The sequence below is a fragment of the Etheostoma spectabile genome, chromosome 14, assembly GCF_008692095.1.
Source record: "Etheostoma spectabile isolate EspeVRDwgs_2016 chromosome 14, UIUC_Espe_1.0, whole genome shotgun sequence".
Lineage (NCBI taxonomy): Eukaryota > Metazoa > Chordata > Actinopteri > Perciformes > Percidae > Etheostoma > Etheostoma spectabile.
Genome location: NC_045746.1, coordinates 965,599 through 987,090, shown reverse-complemented (window position 1 = coordinate 987,090; position 21,492 = coordinate 965,599). Strand labels below are relative to the sequence as shown.

Here is a 21,492-nt window from a genome sequence, read left to right as displayed (position 1 = left end):
AAAAAGTGGCACTGTGCTTAAGTTAAACACGACTAAAATAACTTGCAAAGACCAATAGAGCTTCCACAGATGTAGCCAGAAGTTTTGTATTTGTGTTTAATTACATGTCAGAAAAAAAGAATGATACAGTAATTACTGCACTGCTTCCATTCCCATTATGACCACAAAGAAAAGATAAAACCCTGCACTCGCACATGCTTCACCCCATTTACAACATGCTGAACTCAAACCCTATGACCTCTGACCTTGCAGTCCTCCTTAAATCACTCCTGGGAGTGGCTGACCACAGCCAGATTAGGTCAATAAACATCAGAGATGGTTCTGTATGTGTTCAGCAATCAGGCTAATTAAGCCAGAGTCCCGTATGTAGACCTTCAGAGACCTTGAATTAACTTGAGGCTTTGGGCTAGAAAGACAGATCTAGGACAATTGGGGTACAGTGGGGCTTAAATAAAATAGGTACATAAACTGAATAGTAAACATTATTATTCATATATTATATTATGTTTACTATTTGGAACGCAGGTATTTCTGTTATTTTCATGATTTCGAATGGAAAGTATCTTGGTATCCTGTTGTGCTGCTGTTAGTAAGCCGACAGATTGGAAAGAAAATGAAGTACATCTGTACACACAAGCATGGTGATCTGAGCCACAAACACACCCTTCCAACGGGTCACTGCACTCTGCAGTGAAGCTTCACTGTTGAAACATTTTTCTTTTTAAACACAACTTCCAAGTGAGCTCTGGCTATAATAACACAGCAAGGTGTAGTGTTGCTTGCCTTTGGCTTTATCCAGCTATCTTTAAAAATGAATACTTTCTGGCTTTTACTTGAACACAGTTTGACATACCAGGTAATGCTTCTTAATGAGAGGTTTCTCAAAATAAGATAGTCTTCTGTATAGTATTCTGAGTCATCTTTTTAATATAGTGCTACACACTATTGAGAAGACTTTCCTAACTTTAAGATAGCAGAACCAATTGCTCCAGATACAAAAATTACAGTGTACAGTAAAGAAGCAGCTCGCAAACCAGTTGTAACATGGTTTATCCGTGTTAAAATCACAGCGCTAACACTTGTGTTTGACATTGATCATGGGAGCAACTCTGTGCACTGAGTGAAATTATGCACTTTGGTGGATGGTTAATACTCCTTCACCCCTGCCAATTCAGTGGCGCTGAAGGCTTTCATAAAGCTGCAGCAAGCCCGCGACAATGAGACAGGAGTTTAGAGGCGATTTTGGAGAATGACATGCTGACACGCAGTGGTGAGTCACTGACTGACTGACTGACAGAGAAAGGGGGAGACAGACGAAACAAAGAGACCCACAGTGTAAACTGTACTGGAATAAGCACAGACACAGTATTTACTGGTGTTCCAGCCTTCCATTTTTTGTTTTGTTCTGTTATAAAAAAGGCACACAAAGCCACCATTTGACTGCAAAACCAAAGACGCCTTTCTAATCAACTATCGCACCAGCTAATAAGATCAATGAATGCCTGTTTGTTTGTGCATGCGAGTACTCCACTAACACTATATATGAATACATTAGGTGGTTTTAGTACAACTAGGTGTTGCACTGCATATAGGTTCCCTCACATCTAAAGTAAATCAATAGACACATTACGGCTTTCTATTAACACACATTTGCAGTGTGTAATGCATGGAAATGGTGATTATGCATTACTGACAAGAGTCATTGGTTACGCTCGACAAGATGTGTGTGTGCGTCTCTGTCTGTACACACTTGGTATTCATTAAGTCGAAACAAAACAAGCGGCAGCAGCTGAGTGTGGAAGTGTGTGTCTTGGCTGAAACAACAGAGAGAGCAGATTCAAAGAGAGCCAAAAGTGGGGTTCAGTTGAGTGAAGAGAAAGAGAGAGAAAAGGAGACAAAAAAAGAGGGACAAAGAGAGAGAGAACGCAGAAATTAAGTTTAAAAGTCTATTTAAGAGGGTTACTCAACACACACACACACAGACACGCACGGCCCGGGTTTGACTCCGACCTGCGGCTATTTTCTGCATGTCATTCCCCCCTCTATCTCCCTTTTCAAGTCTTCAGCTGTCCTGTCAAATAAAAGGCCTAAAAATGCCAAAAAAAGTAATCTTTAAAAAATAAAAAAAATAAAAAGTTTGTCTTTTGTTTTTTCAAACTCCCACACAGTTGAACTAACAGTCGTTAAGTCGTTGGGAGCAACGCCATTTAAATAAACTCCGCTTTAATCAGATGAGCTGAAGTTAGATGCATGATGATGTAATAAGACATTCTAAAAAAATCACATCACATTAAGTGCCCAAGATCTGCTTGACATTTAGAAGCAACAAAATGACTACCAGCTTAGCTATGTTTCACACAGATTCAAAACCATAATCCTGAGCAGCGATACTGAATTCCAATGAATGATTTACTCATTTTAATTAAAAAAAGATGCTAGCAAAATGGCAAAAATATGACAATTTATTGGAGAAGATGCCTTTGTGGCAGCAGAATGTTTTATGACTGAACTGACTTCCTTCGTGGGTAACACCAAATTATTATTATTATTATTATTTTTTAATCACAAATTCATTGGATGAGGCTACCTGCCGTACTCTGCTAGCCTGGACAACAACTTTATGGTAAAGACTATTTAAAAGCCTGTTCTGGGACTTGTCTTGACACCTCAGTGGCTGGTAAGTACACACTTTGTTAATGTAAATCAGATGTGGGAGAGCAACAGAGGTGCAGGAATATTATAATAAGTAGGTCAGTAAACCATGGCAGTGAAGATGAGACTGTGTGGGGTTGTGACTGTAAGTTTGCATATGTGTGCAGGGCCCACTCTTGGCAGGGGAGACCCCATTTGGAGAAAATGGACATGCTGGTAGGAGAAGGCTACAATGAGCTGGCAGGTTTGAGGGGGATGTGCTGCCAGTCTCTCCACCAATCTCAGGAGCATGGGAAGGCAAACACAGAGTTGATCTCAAAGACTTCTAAAGCAGCCGCTTCCTGCCAAAAATCACTAGCACCTGTCCTTCTGTCTCTGCCTCCCTTTCTCTCTCTCTCTCTGCTGCTCCTCCCCAGTCTTTCCTTTTCTGTCTATCCCTTCATCCTCTTTCCACAGTGTGAAACTTTTGGAACCAGCCATGGCCACTGCTCCTCCCTTCTGTTTTGGCCAGTGCCAGGTGTAAAAGCTCCTGGCATCATTTCAATTAGTCCTGTTCAGGAACAGTGTGGGCCAGCCATGCCAGGGCACTGGAGTCATTCTTCACACATAAAATACGCTTTTTAAGAGGGCATGAGGCATTACCAAGTGCTGGCTAGGCTTGTGTTTCATTAGCATCAGATAGCAAGCCTTTCTTCGTTCAGTCCTGCTGTGTGTATGTATGTCTGTGTGTGTGCATGGAGTGAACTAATGAAAACCACGGAGAAAGCTGACCTATTACTGAACTCTACTCAATACACAGCACTATAGGCCATTAGAGCAAGAGTGAATACAAGTATGAAGTGTCATTATACGTTATTCCTTCATTGTTTTTTTTCCCCCAGTTGGTAGACAGTAAAGTGTTTATGCTTCACTATAGCACCGGCCAGAGGGTCACTCGGTTTCAATTCAATACTTTCTGTTGTCAGTCAACCATCCTCACTACAATTATTCTGAAGGTGTACCATCAAACCTCATTTATCCTGTCTGACTTCAAAACCATGTTTTCTACTACGTGCAGAATTTGTTTTTCTTTCACACGTTTACCTTTGTTTCATAGACAAGGCTATATGACTTCCATAAATTCCAAAGTCCACAAGGTCTCTAACTTTTTAATGTCTATCAAACAGCCTGCTGAAATACTTTAATTTCTTATCAGCTGCTTCAGAGGCATGCTCTTCTGTTTCAATGCCAGGTAGATGAAAGCTTGTAATGACCAAGCTCAGATTTGGAGGTTACAGTATCGAATGACAGCTAGCAAGACTTAGGCAGGTGCGTGACACGCAGTGAATGGAGCCTGTATGGGCTGCTCATTACAGAGGGACATCTGCTGCTGTCCGGCCCCCAGACTCCACCCCTTGCTTTACACTGTTGCTTTGATGCCCTGTCAGCGTGTGCGGCAGAACAAAACAGCATACACAAGCACACGGGCATGCACCCACGCTTACACACACACACCTGCCACCTACAGTAGCCGGCTGCTTGAGAATAAAAATACAACACAAAAGGTGTATTGCTGCTGAAAATATAAGCGTGAATGTAATTGTGTACTGTGAGCATGTAGTGTTGAGGCAGAGGGAAAACATCAGCTTTGTGACACACACCAGCCATTTTAATCTGCTGTACACTTTATGGAGAATGACCATTTGTAAATCATATTTTCCAGCTTGTGATTTCAAAACCTGTTTCATGCGTAATGCATTAGACGCATCATATTTGCCAAACACCCATTATTCCATTTTCCAAGAAGATTTTTGGAAAGAGAGCAGTGTTTTCTACCAATGTCTCTTAAAATTATAACACCAACGCAATCATTAGTGTATGTATGTATGTATGTATGTATGTATGTATGTATGTATGTATGTATGTATGTATGTATGTATGTATGTATGTATAATAATAATAATAATAATACATTTTATTTAAAGACGCCTTTCATGGCACTCAAGGACGCCGATGTATGTATGTATGTATGTTTTTATTATTAGTAAGTGCTGCTTACAATAAACCTACAATAAATCTCTGATTCCGATTCTGAAACATTTCTTTCTGAAAATTACTATTTATTTTACCAGCAAAATCCATTTAAATTAGACTCTGCAACGAGTTCAATTTTTAAATGATTCATTGCGAAAAGCATGGTAACATTCCTTGAAGTGGCTTATTATAAATGACTGCAATGGCATTTACATTTAAAAATGAGGGGGGGTGCTCATTAAAAGACCTTGCTCTCTTTTAAAAAGGGTGGTACGAATTACACTTCACTGTTGACTATCATCATCTGTTACAGAACTAATGGACAACTTGCTCTTCTCCAAAACTTTTACTGCACACAAGTATGAGTGAGAGAGGAGGGGAGAGAAAAGTCAGAAGAGGATAAAAGAGTGTGTATAGACTTAAGTTTATAAATCAATTCAATGAACAAACGTTTTTTTAAGTTCATTTTGCCGGGGATGTGGTTAGAGAGAATACATGGTATGCATGGAGAGACAGAAATTGTGAATTACACAGAGACAAAGAAACAATATAAGTAATAAGTAGTACAAGTACTTATTTTGTTATAAGTAGTATAACAAAATAAGCAGGAAAATAAAGCATGTGTGTGTAAAACAGAGGAGAAGTTGAAAACATCTGGTGTTGTGTGGCGACTTCTTAAGCGTCAGAACTCAGGAAATTCATAGAATAGAATGCCTTTATTGTCATTATACACAAGTACACGGTACTTGTGCAACGAGATTAAGTCACAACTAAGTGCACTACAGTCTGTAAATGTGTGCCAAGTTCTCATCACACTGCAGTTACAGCAGCTTGGTATGAACTCAAGATGGGCTCACTATTCCACACCGACACAAGATTCAGCACACCACACACACACACACACACACACACACACACACACACACACACACACACAACACACACACACACACACACACACACACCACAACACAAACCACACACCCACACACACACCACACCACACACACACACACACACCCACACACCACACACACACAACACACACACACACACACACACACACACACACACACACGTCTCACCTCTTCTTTGCAGGACCGTCCTCACAGTACTCATGGCTGCCATGGCCCTGAGAGCGCAAGGACCCATCTTCTTTGTGGCTGCCCTTTGACCCGGAGCCGTTCAACTGCCCATTGGCTAGGGAACCTGAGGAGAAAAGCATAGAAAGCGAATATTATTTTCTGTCCTAGCATGGTCCTTTGTGGAAATTTTATGATTCAGGGGTTTCATATATTGCATTAAAACAATATAGCTTGAGTCTCTGGGGAGCAAACACTGTTTTCATCTGATAGTGTAAATAAAGCGTTCCATTTTTATCTTTGGTTTGATGCAGTAGGAAGTGCCAAGAGAAGAATGGATACAATTCTTTTGATAGTATTATGGTAGCTCTGCTTTATTTGATATTGTACAGAATGTGAAAAACAGAAGAAAAACAGAAAGAGAGAATGGGAAAAATACAGGAGGGATCTAGAATGTACAAAAACACTGAGCACGGGAGGCATGGACACAATACGTGACATTGTCCATCCAGTGATTGTGACTAAACAACAAACGACATACAGTCCTTTGCTTCACGTATTGCCGACTCTTGCAGCGTCATGGGGGCTATCTTTGGATTAAGGAGAGGGTTACTTATCAATTTTCCTTTCCACATTCACCTTGTCAAGTGCAATTGCTTTTCTCTGCTGACGTTCGTGATGTCTGCCCTTTGACAAAGAATTTGGAAATATAAATAACAACCCTGAGGCAGTGAGAGAAGTAAACAGATATCGCTGGACTTGACGTTCTTAGTGAGACCAATTGACAGAGCCCTAATTAAATATTTAGCAAACAACTCAGAAAAACAAAATAAGCCCCCAGACAGATTCTAAACTCAAAAGCAACAACAACAGGCACAGAGAATTCAAATTAGGTCAAACAGAAGAGTGGAAGTCAATGGTAATTAAGGGAGACAACCAAATTAAATAGATATCACAAGGCTTGATTTCCTCATGGGCAATTCTTGCAATTCTTGGAACGTGCCATACAGGCCTGTCTGATTGAACAATGGCACGTGAACAAGCAAAGTTATTGGGGAAACAACTCTTGGAAGTTTAAAAGATGTCCAGTTACTGGAAAAGAAAAAAGAACAGAGGAGCTGCCAAGGAGACTGCAGACATGTTTAAAACTGCAGATGTAGTATTACTTTTCAGAGTTGAAACTGAAGATGTACATTATTTTAGCAAGTGAGCAATGCAACAATCTAATATTTAACACTGATAGTAATGCATCACGTTTGACCCGTTTTGACAAGATTTCATGACTGACAGGACTTTGGTATGGCAGGTTGTTCAATTATTCACATTTTTGCAAAAACAAATGATGACTCACTGAACAGTCAATCTCCCAGCGTTTTGTTTAACCAAGAACGCTGCTGTCATAAACCTTTTCACCTTTCTACTGGTATGTCACGTTCCCATTGGCTGAGTCTTAATTCAATGCCTTTCCAGCACACCCAGTGAAATTCCATTTGACTGATGCTCTGGAGGGATGTGTCAATCACCATCGAATAACTCCTAATGGTGGGTGTCAAAAGGAAGTAAATTAAGATAACGACAGTGAGTGGAGCACTGGTTAGGATAAGTGGCAACTTGAATGATATCCTCTTAGCGAGGAGGCTACTGTCGAACAAGCCCAGGCTCCTGTGAGAAAGATGGGACCGGGAAGGCAGTAGTAAGATCAAATGACAGTGGAGGAGACAGGATGAAGATAAGCAATTGTGGTGCCGGTAAAACTAGTTTTCAAACATTTGATTTCACTGAGATTTATAAATGTGCTTTGGGCTGAATGTGCACACACACATCCACACTTTTTTATTATTGCACAGACACACTGGCGGTTGGTTTAACTCACACACGCAGGGCAGGTCAGTACCTGAAAGCAGGAGGTACAGTCATCAGACACGCAGCTTTGCAGTCAAAGTGTTATCAGGCGCCGGCATGATGAGTAAGGCCATTGCGCTGCTGGCAATGCTTTATGTTGGTATTGCAGAGCCTCTAAGTCTATAGGCCAGGGGTGAATCACTGCCTTACAATGTCATGATTTGCATTAAATGTGCACATCCGATTGTATTTAACCAATCAAGAGTTTCCCTTTAAGAACTTTAAAGTTTCCCCTTAAGAGCAAAAGTAACATTTCCCAAAATGAATAGACTTCCTATGGCAACAGAGAATTTAATTATTCTGCATTTGGAAAAGAATTCCAGATGACAGATTAAGAAAATGTTCACTAGGGGGAAAAATAAGTTTTGAGAAATTTTGAGGGAATTAGTGTAGGCACTACAGAGAGACGTGGTACAAAGAGTCTTATCATGACTTATGGACAGTATGTTTTGGCAGTGAAACACCAGAGCAAAAAATTAAATGGAATAGCTCATTAACTTTAATTGTGCTCAGAAAGTGACTGACGCGTGATGTCCCCACAGAACGCAAACAAACAGAGGCCCATTTCACCACCCACTCTTCTTCTCTTCTCCATTCCCTCCCTCCATCTATCTCCCCCATTCCTCCAAAGAATTGCTTGACATATGCTGGTTGCACATGAATGCCCATCTGAGGGCCAGAGCTAGGAATCTTGGGAAGACAGAGGGATAGGATGGATGAGTGTGGCAAACAGGCAAGGAGCCAAAGCTGGTGCTTAGACTCAAACTCCTGGTGCTGGTGGAGGCCTAAAAAAGGCTGGTGTGAAAGGTAAAGGCTGTGATGGGATCTGGCAGCCGAGGGATATACTATCCCAAAAGCTGCTTCTAATCAGATGTGTGTGTGCGCTTAATTAAGCCTATCTCCTCACTATGTTCACCTCAAAGTGAACATGGAGAGTAAGAGAGCAGTAGGGAGTGAGCAAAGGTACATAACACACCATATCACAGGGCTGAGAGGAGCCTAATAATGTGAGCTGCATTAATAAGTGGAACTATAGCAGAGCAGTCATGCCAGAGGAAAGATAATCATGATGGGGCAAAGAGGGCCCTTAAAGGTTCACTTACAAACACAGGCTTAATGTGAGAAAGAGTGCAATGCCTTACCTAATGTTTGTGGAATCATATAAGAGCCATGAATGTAGATAGCTATGATAAAATGCTTACTTGCTTCTAGGTTAGCAGATATATGGTAGTAATCTGTCTTTTGACTCCTGTTTCATAAATGAACAATTTTGTACAATTTGCAGTAGGAATTCTAATGTTCAAACTTTATTCCTTCTCTTTTGTAAACAAGACCCTTTAAATTCTATTTCATGCCGTTTGTTTAAGTAATCCTCTTTGCCTGATTACAATTAACATTGCCGGATAATATAAAAAGAAACAATGGGTAGTTTTATTTTATGGAAACTCCCCTAGCCATTCCAAGAAGCTTTTCAGAGTAGATGCAGTTACTTGACTGCCTGGCAAGAGAATTTCAAATAACTCAAAATATATTGCTCTTCCCTCCAGAATTGGACCCAACAACACTGCATGACATTTACCACAAGCCAGAACAAACGCATACAACAATGAACAGTTCAGAAACATGGCATCTGCTTTGTGCTGTTCAAGGTTGTAAATCTAAAGCATCAAAAAGGAAAAGATGGGGTTCTGTAATTGCTTGATCTGTTGTATAAAAAGGCCATGCAAGGGAAAACCTTCTCTCTGCTGGTATTCCAGAGAGAGAATAGAAGGCCCACACCGTGTTTTAGCCGCCACTCTGGCCATGCAAGGGGCTGGCGGCTTGGGAAATACAGCCAGACAGCAGAGTGACAGCAGAGCGAGTGCTGAAGGAAAGAGGACGACAGGCATGAAAAAGGGTAGGACCGGCAGGTCCTGAGACGGGCAGACAGACAGGAAGAGAAAGAAATGGGACAGTCAGAGAAAAGGGGCAAACAGCGAGCCCTCTCTCTTTAGCCCCTTATGTTTTTTAGGCCAGCAGCCGGCTCCTCCATCATCAGCACTCAGGAAAATGGAGAGGGAGAAACAGAAAAGGATGGCAAGGGAAAAAATAGGTATAAGACGAGTATAGCGGGCAGATATGGTGAGGCAAGGAGGTACAGGAAGAAGATGCAGCTTTAACAATTTGGAGAACAGAGGGTTGGAAACAGGACAGATGGAAAGAAAGGAAGGGTGATGATGGAGGAAGAATGGAAAAAGAGCAAGGGAGGGTTTAGGTGACAGGCACTGTGGATACTTAAGACAGACTGGGCAAAGGACAGGAATGACAAAGCTGAAAAGAGAGAGATGATGAGAAAAAGGGAGACAGAAACTGATGGAGGGAACAGGGGGGTGAAAGAGGCTATGGTGAGGGGCGGGGGTATGGAGATAACTAATCAAGGAGATTGAGCAGCAGGAGGGAGAGAAGAGACAGGAGCTTGCGGAGAAGGCAGTAACCAGAATCCTATTGTTTCATTGATGTGTAATGAAACCCTGCATCGAGGAGAGAGACACCCGGAAGGACAGGTGGATGGAGGAAGACATGGATGAGAAAGGAAAGGGAAGAATGTGACCGTGATGGAGTGGGAGAAGGGCAAGTGGGTGAACAAGCGGAAGCCGGGACCCAGAAGGGCATAATGTCATTTGTTAAATAATGCAGGCGGGTAGTGGAAGAAGCAGGAAGTGTGATGGACACAGAGATGGACGGCTGCCAGCACAGAGAGGAAAAGTGGCTGGGGAGATGGCATAATTGCTGGATATGGGCAGGGAGAAGGCTGGGTGGGTGAGGAGATAAGACACAACACACACACACAAACACACACAGCTGACTGACAGACTGTGTGGCTGCCACACAGTGATGGAGAGAAGAGGAGGAGGAAAAGGAGAGGTTGCGGATGGATGGAGGTATGTGGTGATAGAAAGATGGATATATGGATGCCTGGGGGAGACCAATGATCCTTTTAGGAGGTATTGCTGTAACCTCCTTCAATCAGATGATTCCTGTTTTCCAAAATGGTGGATATCTTTTGGTTTTGTTTGTAGACGTCACCTTGGAATCTTATGATGGCCAATTTTCACTATTTTCAGAGAAAAACGATTAACCGATCAAGTAAACTATCTGCAGAATGACTCTACAGAATGACTGACAACGAAAACAATTGTTTGTTGCACCCCTACTTTATCATTTATTTTTCTTTAAATAATGTAATTTAAAAAAAGCCAATCATAATTCCCCAGAGTGTGATAGCTGTAAAACCAACATATACATATATATACACATATACACACACACATATACATACACACACACACATATATATATATATATATATATATATTTATTAAAAACCATTTTTGCTTATTCTGGCAATCAAGTTATACATTAACTGACTAATCATGTAGATATGACGGTTACCTCTAATCTATCATATTCTGCAACTCTCATGTACATGTAAGGTCTGGCTCTCCAGAATGGCTGTTAGCTTCATAATAATGCCCCTGTGAGACTGTAAACTGTAGCACATGTCTAGTCCCAACATAAGCCCAGACTCTCTAACCCACAGTCCTCTAAAACAGCAGGAGCTGCCCATTCAGGATGTAACGCACGCTGAGTATGATCTTCCAAAATGGCTGACAGTTTCACCACAACATCTATGTGAGACGGGAAACCGTGCCGCTCGCACAACCTCCAAAGCATTGCTAACCCACGGAGCTCTAAAACAGCAGGGCTCGTCTATTCAGCCAGGCTCCCTTTTGTGTCAGCGCAGGCTGCTGTCGTTACCCCCGGCACGATGGGCTGCCGACGCTTTCTAATGAGTCATTTTTATTCAGGCGATAAGGTCAGCTACCCGCGGCGGCTTAAAAGGCCCTGAGGAGCTCAGGAGTGGCAGCTATGAGATGCCAGACAGACACACAGAGATACACTAGCTACAGGGATGGGGGGGGATGGGCAAGGCACAGACAGAGAGAGCAGAAATGAAGGTGTGAAGAATTTTTTTTTAAAAAAGAAACAAAATTACGGGGGCAAAGAGACGCTAGGTGTAATTGATAAGCTACATTTCAAAAAATCTTCCCTCCTGTCTGCCTCCTTGTCTGCCTAGCTGGCTGGCTTCTTCGGCTGGGGTTGAACTTTCAGAGGTTCTTTTTTTCCTCCTGTTTTCTTTTCTTTCCGCGTCTGGGTTGTGTTAATGTCAGCTGAGAATAGCTTGTGAGGCACGTGTGAAGTTCAAAACCTCCGCTGTTGGCTGGCAGAGATTTTTTTTTGTGTTGGAGCACCAGTGTCAAACAAAGACATGGTGGCAGCTTGGTTCAAAACAACGTGGGCTCTCACTGTTTTTGTGTTGTTTCAGGTTTACACAGCCTCAACTGTTACTGTAGCAGGCTTCCACCTGGAATTGGATTTCTGTCTAACTAAGCAACTTTAAGTACTAATTCATGCCAAGGTTTCTATTAGCCCATGCTTAATTGAGTGTAAATGTCCAAGCTGGAAAAGAATAACACTTCTAAACAGGTTTTTCTTGTGTGTGGCACTGTGAAGGACCTCATCAGAGTCCCTCTGTTTGATGCGTAAACAACATTTGAAAACTAGTGGGAAATACTTTCAGTTCAAGGGTTCCTTTGAGAATGGGACACTGAACAAGCAAAGTAAAAGACTGCAGCTTGCTGCTTGCTGACCCACAACAAAAGCAAAATGAGAGTCCTTGATAATCTGTTCACATTGGATTTTCTCCATGTTACGTAAAAACAGGCTCCATTGTCAAAGTAGACATGCTTAGTCTCCACTAATAAAACTGTCGCCTTCAATTAATGGAATAAAGAGCGAGTCTGAGACGCTAATGTCAGCCAAGCCAGACAAAATTGGCAACTCTTTCCTCCACAAAATGCTATTTTTCGACAAAAAACAAAGTGAAAGTTTTCAACATGTTTTACATTTGAAGATATCCTTGTATTTTGTTGCAGGGCTGTTTACAGTATACTGCAAGAGATAAAATGTGTTTGGTTCCATTTCAATTTACCAAATTTCAGCTAAATAAAAGATGTCCAAGTATGGGATGGGTGACAAATAAGATACTTGTTCATATGTTAACTAAACTGTGGTAGGCAATTTGTTTTTGGTAAGAGGAAATTGCGTTGTAATGTATCCAACTAATTTAGCTAATATAGTTACTGTATTGTGTGAACAGTTAAAATACTTTATTATTGCATGTGCAATTTTCTTTTGCAGGGTGCAAATGTTCCACCAAAACAAGTTCTTTCGTGAGACTATTTTGGAGAACCACCGTCTCTACAATCGGAGCTTTGTGCCACCCAAGACACTTGTGATTGGTTTAAAGAAATACCTAGAGTTTTTTTTTCTCCTATCCTGGAATGTATGCGTGGAGGAGCCAGGCCGTGTATTACACAGTGCTGTGGAGATGTGGTCTGGAGGTCTGGCAATGAGAGACTAATCACAGTGAAAATACACAAGTGGAAGGATGATATTTAAGGTCATGGAGATGAACTTACCATTGGAGTTTGGGGTCCCGTTACCATCCAGCTGCCGTTTCTGTGCACTCCTAAACTCCTTTAGGGAGAGATAAAGCACCTTCCGCATAACACGCTCCTCTGACCACGGTATGCCATCACTGTCATCCTATGGAAAAATTAATAGAAAGAGAGAATGGGTCATTAAAACCATTGTCACATACCAAACAGTGGTTTCTTTCACATATTTTAATAGTCTTTTTTGCACTTGTGGGAAAGTACATTTCTGACACTTCTGAAAAAACTAATGTCTGCATTTCCACGCATGAATTCATGGAAAGTTATGACAGCTTTGGTAAAGCAAAACAGACATTTTTATAATGTGGAATCTTCCTTTCATATTGTTCCGGTTGCATCCTTCCCCTCTATTTCTCACTATGTCGTGACATTAGCATGATACAACATTCGCATAACATAGCATTAGCTTGGAGCTAGGCACAGCGCAATTTGCATAACAATGCGCAAAGGACTGCATCTCCTCACAATGCCACCATAGGAGAGTGTTATGGTGATAAATAGATAGGAAGCGAATGAAAAAAAGCATTATGGGACTGAGAGTTCATGTGCACACACACACACACACACACACACACACACACACACACACACTTAATCTGAGCAAACAAACACATGACAACAGAATGTATAGCACATCAAAACAGTATTTTATTCAAAACATTATTTTGCGCATAGAGAATTTTGACAGATAACAGATAATAAAATATTCCACTGCAACAAGCATTGTTACAAGTGTATTTAGTGAGTGTCCAACAGCAATAACTATTCTTCTCTCCCCCCCTTTTCCCTACACTCATTGCTCTAGCAGCTGTGTTTGATGTCGAACAACGCTAATGACTAAAGGAAATGAGATTAGGACATGAGCATCAACAAAGAGGTATTAATAAATAATGGAAACTGGAAATCGCTTTTCTCTAGTCAAGCCATGGGGTGAGTGGATTTCAGCTGTAAGGTTTGAAAAAAGAAAACACTTTCCGTCTTTGTGCAAAAAGCTAATGTATGCTAATTATTTGAATTTAACACAACACATTTCTGATCGTGTCGGCTCATCCCGGCGAGCATATTCCCTTCTGTCTGAGTCAAATGTAATAAGAGCAGACGTGGAAAAGCAATGTGTGTGAGAGCGCTTTCTGATCATCCAGTTGACTCAGATCATTAGAGTTGGCTTGGCTGAGATGTTTTATCGTTGCTGTAACAAGATACCAGTCACCACTGAGTCAGCTTATATTTCTGTCCGAGTGTGTGAAAAGGAGAAAGGTAGTCTTATCCTAATATTATGCATCCTCCCACAACCAGTGAATAAAATGCTACTGAAATGATTACTGCTCATACATTTCTTGCTTTCAGTACTGCAATCCCGGGTCTAGTATTCTCTACCAGAGATTTTGTGATGGTTCATAGTTCACCATGTGTTTTTTTTAAGGGGGTGGGGGGAGGGGGGGGCTGCACATGATGAAACTGATGGGTGACAGCCCCGTCTCCCATACAGTACGCATTCCGTTCAGTGCACCGATGGTTTGCAGCCTCTGACAAAGGGGGATAGTGTGTGTGTGTGTGTGTGTGTGTGTGTGTGTGTGTGTGTGTATAATATAGATATAATATATATATATATATATGCAGTCCCTCATTACACTATTACCTACACTGCTTCACACACACACACAAACACACACACAACACACACACACACACACACACACCCACACACACACACACACCACACACACCCACACACACACACACACACACACACAACACACACACACCACACACACACACACACACACACACAACCACACACACACACACACCACACGAGAAATATGTGCAGTATTCAATTATGCCATTTTCTCCTGTGTTTAATGTCATCTAATCCATTCTGTGTCTGTGTATGTTACGTGCGTGTCCAAAAGCCTGCCAGTAAGCACCAATTACCTAGACAGCTCACTGGCACTCTTTCCCTCATGTGTGTGTCACAAGGCCAAATACACCAGCACACACAGACCACACCATGGTAGTATATACGAGGTTTAAAGGTGTCCAACAGACTTTTCATCAACTGGGTTGGAAAAGAGTTGTAAGCTCTGCTCTATTGCAGCTGCTTACCCCGAAACTCACTATAGATCTTCATCCTTCTATCATCGGTTAAATGGGTTTTTTGCAACCTTTGCTCAACTGTATTTACCATTCTGTCTGACCTTAGAGGTAGTTTGCCATCTGTTTCATACCAAGGTTGGGCTCTGCTTTCACACTGATCACAAAAGCCAGCTTCTGCCTCTGTGTGTGGTGTGTGTGTGTGTGTGTGTGTGTGTGTGTGTGTGTGGTGTGTGTGTGTGTGTGTGTGGTGTGTTGTGTGTGTTGTGTGGTGTGTGTGTGTGTATTCCAGGTGAAATAAAGTAGGGTGGCAGGAATAGCATGCAAAATCCCTCCAAAGACTTGACACTGCCTGCGAGGGATGTACATGACAGAGGGGCAAACATCTCTCAAATAAGCAATAGACCAATTGTGTGGTCTCTCTCAGTCCTACATTGCAGTGTGTTTGTTGTGTGTGTTGTGTGTGTGTGTGTGTGTGTGTTGTGTGTGTGTGGTGTGTGGTGTGTGTGGTGTTGTGTGTCTGCGTGTGTGTGTGTTTTTTAGAGACAGTTGTTACGCAGAGCAATGCCCGCAGAGCGCTACCTGGCACTGACACACACACCATCTACAACCCGACCAGCTCCATCAGGCTAGTGAAATCCACTAATGCGCGCAGAGACCTTTTCTGTGCACATTAAGTGTGCAATGTGTGGCAAGTGTGTGTGTGTGTGTGTGTGTGTGTGTGTGTGTGTGTGGAGTGTGTGTGTGTGTGTGTGTGTGTGTGTGTGTGTGTGAGAGAGAGAAAGAGGCATCAGGAATGCTGCGTGCCTCCTGTCACCCAGCAACCCCATTCCCAACTTCTATGGAATATGCAGGTAATCCAACCTGCAACAACCACACAAATACAAGACTGACACGTTTGAGGCATCCATAACGGATACTGTGCTTGGGATGTTTGCATCTTTCTCTCTTATACTGTTTCTCACTCTCTGTCACACACACACATGCTGCAATTAATCAGACAGAAGTGCTTGGAAATACACCAACAGAATCCCACTGGGCTTAGTTATTATCAAACATATATTATTAAATAATATATTTAACAATATTAAATAATTAAACATATTACCCCATACACACATATCACTGAACACACACTGGAGAAGCATTATTTAATTCTTGTTACATTTAACTACCTTCCTGACATTATTCTTGCTCCGTTTCTTCAAAATGTCATGTCCAGCTAAAGTTTGTGTTTCTTACTTTCTAAACCAGCAATTGTTTTTGTGAGATTCTATTGAAAACATGGAGATTTAAAATTTAAAAAAAAAGGGGAAAAAGAAAAGATCCAGTGAATAAATTCCCAAAAAACTGAGTTCTGCTAAGAACAGAACAATCACAACCAACACAAGTGTTACAACTCTTTCAGGAATAGAGCAAATGTGTCCACGTTAGACTCCCAAACTATAATCTTCCTGGGGAGTCTTTTTTTGTGGTCCAAAAGTATGTTTTACTTCAAGAGTATAGGATTACCCCTGTGCCAAAGACTCAACAAAACTTCAGCAGCGTTTTGCAATACTGAAAATGTGAGTGAAATACCTTATTACACCATTCACTGAAAAATACCCATTGTGCCTTTAAGAACATCACAGAGCCTAGGTGCGTACTTGCTGTGTGTGTCGAAAACGTGACAGAATGCCACACTCGTGTCAGCTCTGCAGCTTAGACGTGCCGGGGCTTACTGTACAGGAGAGATGGAAACCACAGATTTAAAAAAAGTGATCAAATTTGTTTTCTGAGTTTCAATTTTTATTACAAAATTTAAATTGTCCAACAAAACAAGTTCTTTTGTATGTAAAAAAAAAAACGCATGTATACATCCACACACTTGGGAATCTGCATATACGTACATATCTGTGTGTGTGCGCTCACTAGCCGTTCTAAAAATAGCGCTGTGCTGCTGCAGACTGTGCGGATGTCATGGCAGAGGAATGTGGGCCACGCGCCAGCTGCGATCTGCTTTACAAAACCGGCCCAAAATCTGTTATTCTAACACACATTTCCCTTTAGGTGCAAGGATGGAGAGATGGATGGCTAAATCAGTGGAGGAGAAATGTTGTTATTTTAACAAAGCTTGGGTTATTGTATCCAGTAGTCAGGAGTCCTGTCTTTAACCAACTACAACCCTTTTCATCCTTACACATCTTGATCTTTCTTACTCATTCACCAACACATGGGCCCCAGATGACTGGCTGCAAGGGGTTCACAAGTGGTGCAGATGACTATAATAACAATCATTTAATTACCAAATACATCACTGTAACCTTTCATGAGGTTATGACCAAACGTGGATTAATAACATTTAAAAAGGCTTCTAGATTATGACCCTGGGGAGAAAACAAAAAACAAGTATCAAAGAAAGCGTAGATAATGCAGCAAGAGGTCCACATAATTAAATTGAGTAATGGGTGTCTCTAAAAAGCAATTTTGTGAGTGAAAGATGCAAATAAGAACATCCAAGCAGCATTTTTGAAAAGAAGTGACTCATTAGAAAGCTGACGGGAAATTACTGTCAGTCCAGATTTTTTTGAGACCAATGCTTGCTTTTGATGTAAATGACGGCTACTGTTTCCCAAAATGTGAGGGGATTAGACAAGCAGTCAGCACAATTTGCAAACAACTGAGTCAGTGGCTAAAACTAAGCCAACTTCCTCAACTATGAAGCATGTGTTTGCTCACAAAACTCACATTCCGATCCTAACTACATCCTGGTCCCCATGTCTCTTATGACTTCGAGTAGACCGGATGCTTAGCTCAGCTCAGAACTCAGAGAATAGGCAAATGGGACAAGGTTGTGGGGTTGCCGGGGACGAGAGGCCCTATATAATCACCTCATTACACCCCAAGCTCACTACATCGGAATGCATGTGTATGTATGTGTGTATGTATGCGTGTGCGTGTGTGTAGCCACAGGGCCTTCCCTTTAAACTAGCCATGCTGGGATAGCCCCAACAGTTAGAGCAGAGGGATCCAGAACACTTCCATCTGCAGCAGAGGAGAGGCGATGAGAGGAACGCTACAAGGTTTCAATAGCTACAATAATGTAAATATAATGTCCAACTAGAACTGTCAGCGGTTATGACGGGGTCCAAGCCTCCCCGTGCAAGTTGTCCCGACACCAGTTGGCATTGGCGACCCGGGGAGCTTGCGAAAGCGGAACCCAAAGCGTAACGCGGGGAGGCAAAAAAACAGGAAATATCAAGAGGCGTGAGCCGCAAGGTCGGACATTGCCGTTGCAAACATCCCAGAGCCCTAAAGGATTTTCAACAACCTCTGGTCAGTCTGATTTTAATTTTCTATAAAAGCTTGTAAAACATCAACCCTGTTGTCCATAGTCAATCTATGAACATCATTTCTTTTCAGGACTATTAGAATATTTGTGCTGCACTGAGGTCACTTGAACATTAAAAAGGTTGTAGGACCAAAAAGACAAATAAATATAAAAAAATGAAACGGAACATGAATCTCACAGATATGTTGATATCTCGCGCACACACACACACACACACACACACACACACACACACACACACACACACACACACACACACACACGACCTCAGAGGGGATAAAATGGTCTACATTGATTCTAGCGCCCCTTAACAATAATTTGGTAGAGAGCCTCTGAGCGGCATGCCAAACAATCATCACAGGTTTCGTTTTTATAGCATTTTTCTGTGGCAGAGATATTGCAATCGCAAATTTTCCAATAAAATGCATTGAGTTTTTTGACAAAACCAACAAACGTTGATTATAGCGGCCCCTAATGGCCAATCTTTGCCAAATTTGGTAGCGAGCATCGGAAGCTCTAAAGTCTTTTGCTGATGACATATAATTTAGCCGAGATATGATATGTGTTTGGTAGCTTACTACAGTAAATGTGTTTGGTCGTCAAATGTGCATCCGTAAATGTAGCAACATTCTTATACAACTTTTTTTCACGGCCATCTAGAGATGCTACATACCAGGTTTCGTGCAGATCTGAATGCAGTCCTAGAATGGCTCTATTCGGTGAACACATGGATGTAAGGATGTTTAATGTGTGATGTATTTTGTGGGAGTTAGGCAAAAATACGTTTGAAATCATTGTAGCGCTACCTAGTGGTCCACATGTGTAATCTTTAGTAAGTCAGGTCAACTAACCATTGCACATCTACCCTCTTAATTTCAAATAATTCACCTCAGTGTAAGTGGTTAATCCAAACGTGGCCCTATAGGCCATGCCCACTTAAACCAATCAGTACCCCACTGTAAGGGGCACCTCAGGAGGGGCCCTAGATGGTACCCACGAGATTTTGTAAAAATCAGATGAGCGGTTCATGAGAAATAAACTTTTTGTATTTGTAGCACCCCCTAGAGGCCATGTTTTGGGAAATTTGTTTGAACGCCTCAGAGGGTCATAACAAGGAATAATTTGAAGTTTGTCTTAGACAGCATTTATTTTGGCCAAGATATGGCAAAGTTGGTATTTTCCTAGTTGGTTACACAAATTTGTTTGTGCATAATATGCGCAATTTTTATTCAATAAAAAATCTTTATACAACTTTTTGTCAGGTCAGTCTGGAGATGATGTGAGCCAAGTTTCGTGCAGATCAATCTCACAGTCTAGGAGGAGTTCGAAAAAGTTGGTTTTTGATAAATTGCAATTTTTCACGAATTAAAAAAAAATCTGGGCAGAAATGGGTGTGGCCTATATCACGAGATTCAGTTGGGTGAACATGATGTGAGGATATGATTTTAAATGTCCGATGTACGAATTGGGAGTTAGAGGGACAAAGGCGTTTTTTCTGCTATTGCGGCACCAAGTGGTGGAAGTGGGTCAACTGTTGTGTCTGAGGTCTTTGAGTTTTGGACCAGTCCTGAAAATGGCACAACACCACCATGTATGGTTTAGGCTGCAGAATAAGTTTTACGCAGAGAAGAATCACGAAAAAGGAAAAGGAGGAAAAACAATAGGGTTCCACAGCCCTGCTGTGTGAACAGTGTAGCGCTTTGCTGCTACTGCGGTTCCCGCATCCTCGGGCTTGGAACCCTAAATATTATCTTGATGCGGACAGATACTCTCTGTCAAAAGAGACATGTTTAAATTGTCAATTATTTCAACATGCAAGAAATTGGGTGTGTGTCCACATTCTCTCTCTCAACCTTTTCTTACTGTACCTACATATGCAGCAGATAAAGGTTTCTCCCTCCGAACAATGCTTTCTGTCTCCAGCCCGGCCATGATGGTCTCTCCTGCTGAGCTCAGTGTCACAGAAACGCACACACACACACTCTATTTGAGCATACATAAGTGACAGACTGCCAGCGCCATTCAGTCCTGTCAAGCATAAACCGCCATCAGGCTGGTAAAAAGTAGAGCAGAGAGAGAGATGGAGGGAGGGAGGGAGCTTTTAAATACAGACTGTAACCAAATTTATTTTGACTAAAAGAAATAGATGTCACCTAGCTTTGAAGAACCAGTGTCTGTTTGCGTGTGTTTGTGCACCAGAGGCCTAACTGGCAGCATAATAAAAGGGGTGTAAATTGACTGAGGTGCCCACCCACACTCGCTACGTGACCAACTGACCCCTGTTCTCACCCTTGACCCTAAACACACAAACGACACCCATCACAAACCCTCACCAACATTGATACATTCTCCAACTTGTGAAGCTGTGTTTCATGTATTTGTTTTACATTGTTTACCTTCAAGGTTTGATTGTAGACAAATAAATGAACCAGTTGTCTGACAATGGAATGCAGCATATCATGCATGTCTAAAAAGTCAACTGTTTGACTGGAAACCTACTCAAAATGTAATCAATTGATTACGTGGGCCAAATTTTATATTAACTTTGAGAGATGTCCTTAAAACAAAACAAACATACAAACATGATCAATTAGTGGTGTTAGCAACTAGAAAACAAAGTAAAAGACAGAGATAATTATTTTTTAAACCTGGCTAATCTGTACAACTGGTTTGTTTATCACATTCCTGGAGCACTGACTGTTACAGCAGTGTTGATAGATTAACTAAGTGGAAGGAGTTTCTTCAGGTTTGCTTCCAGACTCAGTGCAAACATGGCGCACAGCACCAGAGGAGCATTACCGTAAAGAGTTGTGTGTGTGTGTGTGTGTGTGTGTGTGTGTGTGTGTGTGTGTGTGTGTGT

General features: G+C 41.6%; 1 protein-coding gene across 2 annotated transcripts in view; it reads right to left on the bottom strand.

The window, feature by feature from the left end:
- jarid2b (jumonji and AT-rich interaction domain containing 2b) overlaps positions 1 to 21,492 on the bottom strand; it is a 105,506-nt gene that overhangs the window by 39,872 nt on the left and 44,142 nt on the right. For both annotated transcript variants that reach the window (XM_032535002.1, XM_032535004.1), the window contains exons 2-3: positions 13,172 to 13,298; positions 5,751 to 5,874 (exon numbers count right to left, since the gene is read on the bottom strand). In XM_032535002.1, the coding sequence (XP_032390893.1) occupies positions 5,751 to 5,874; positions 13,172 to 13,298 (251 nt within the window). The remainder of the gene's footprint in view (positions 1 to 5,750; positions 5,875 to 13,171; positions 13,299 to 21,492) is intronic.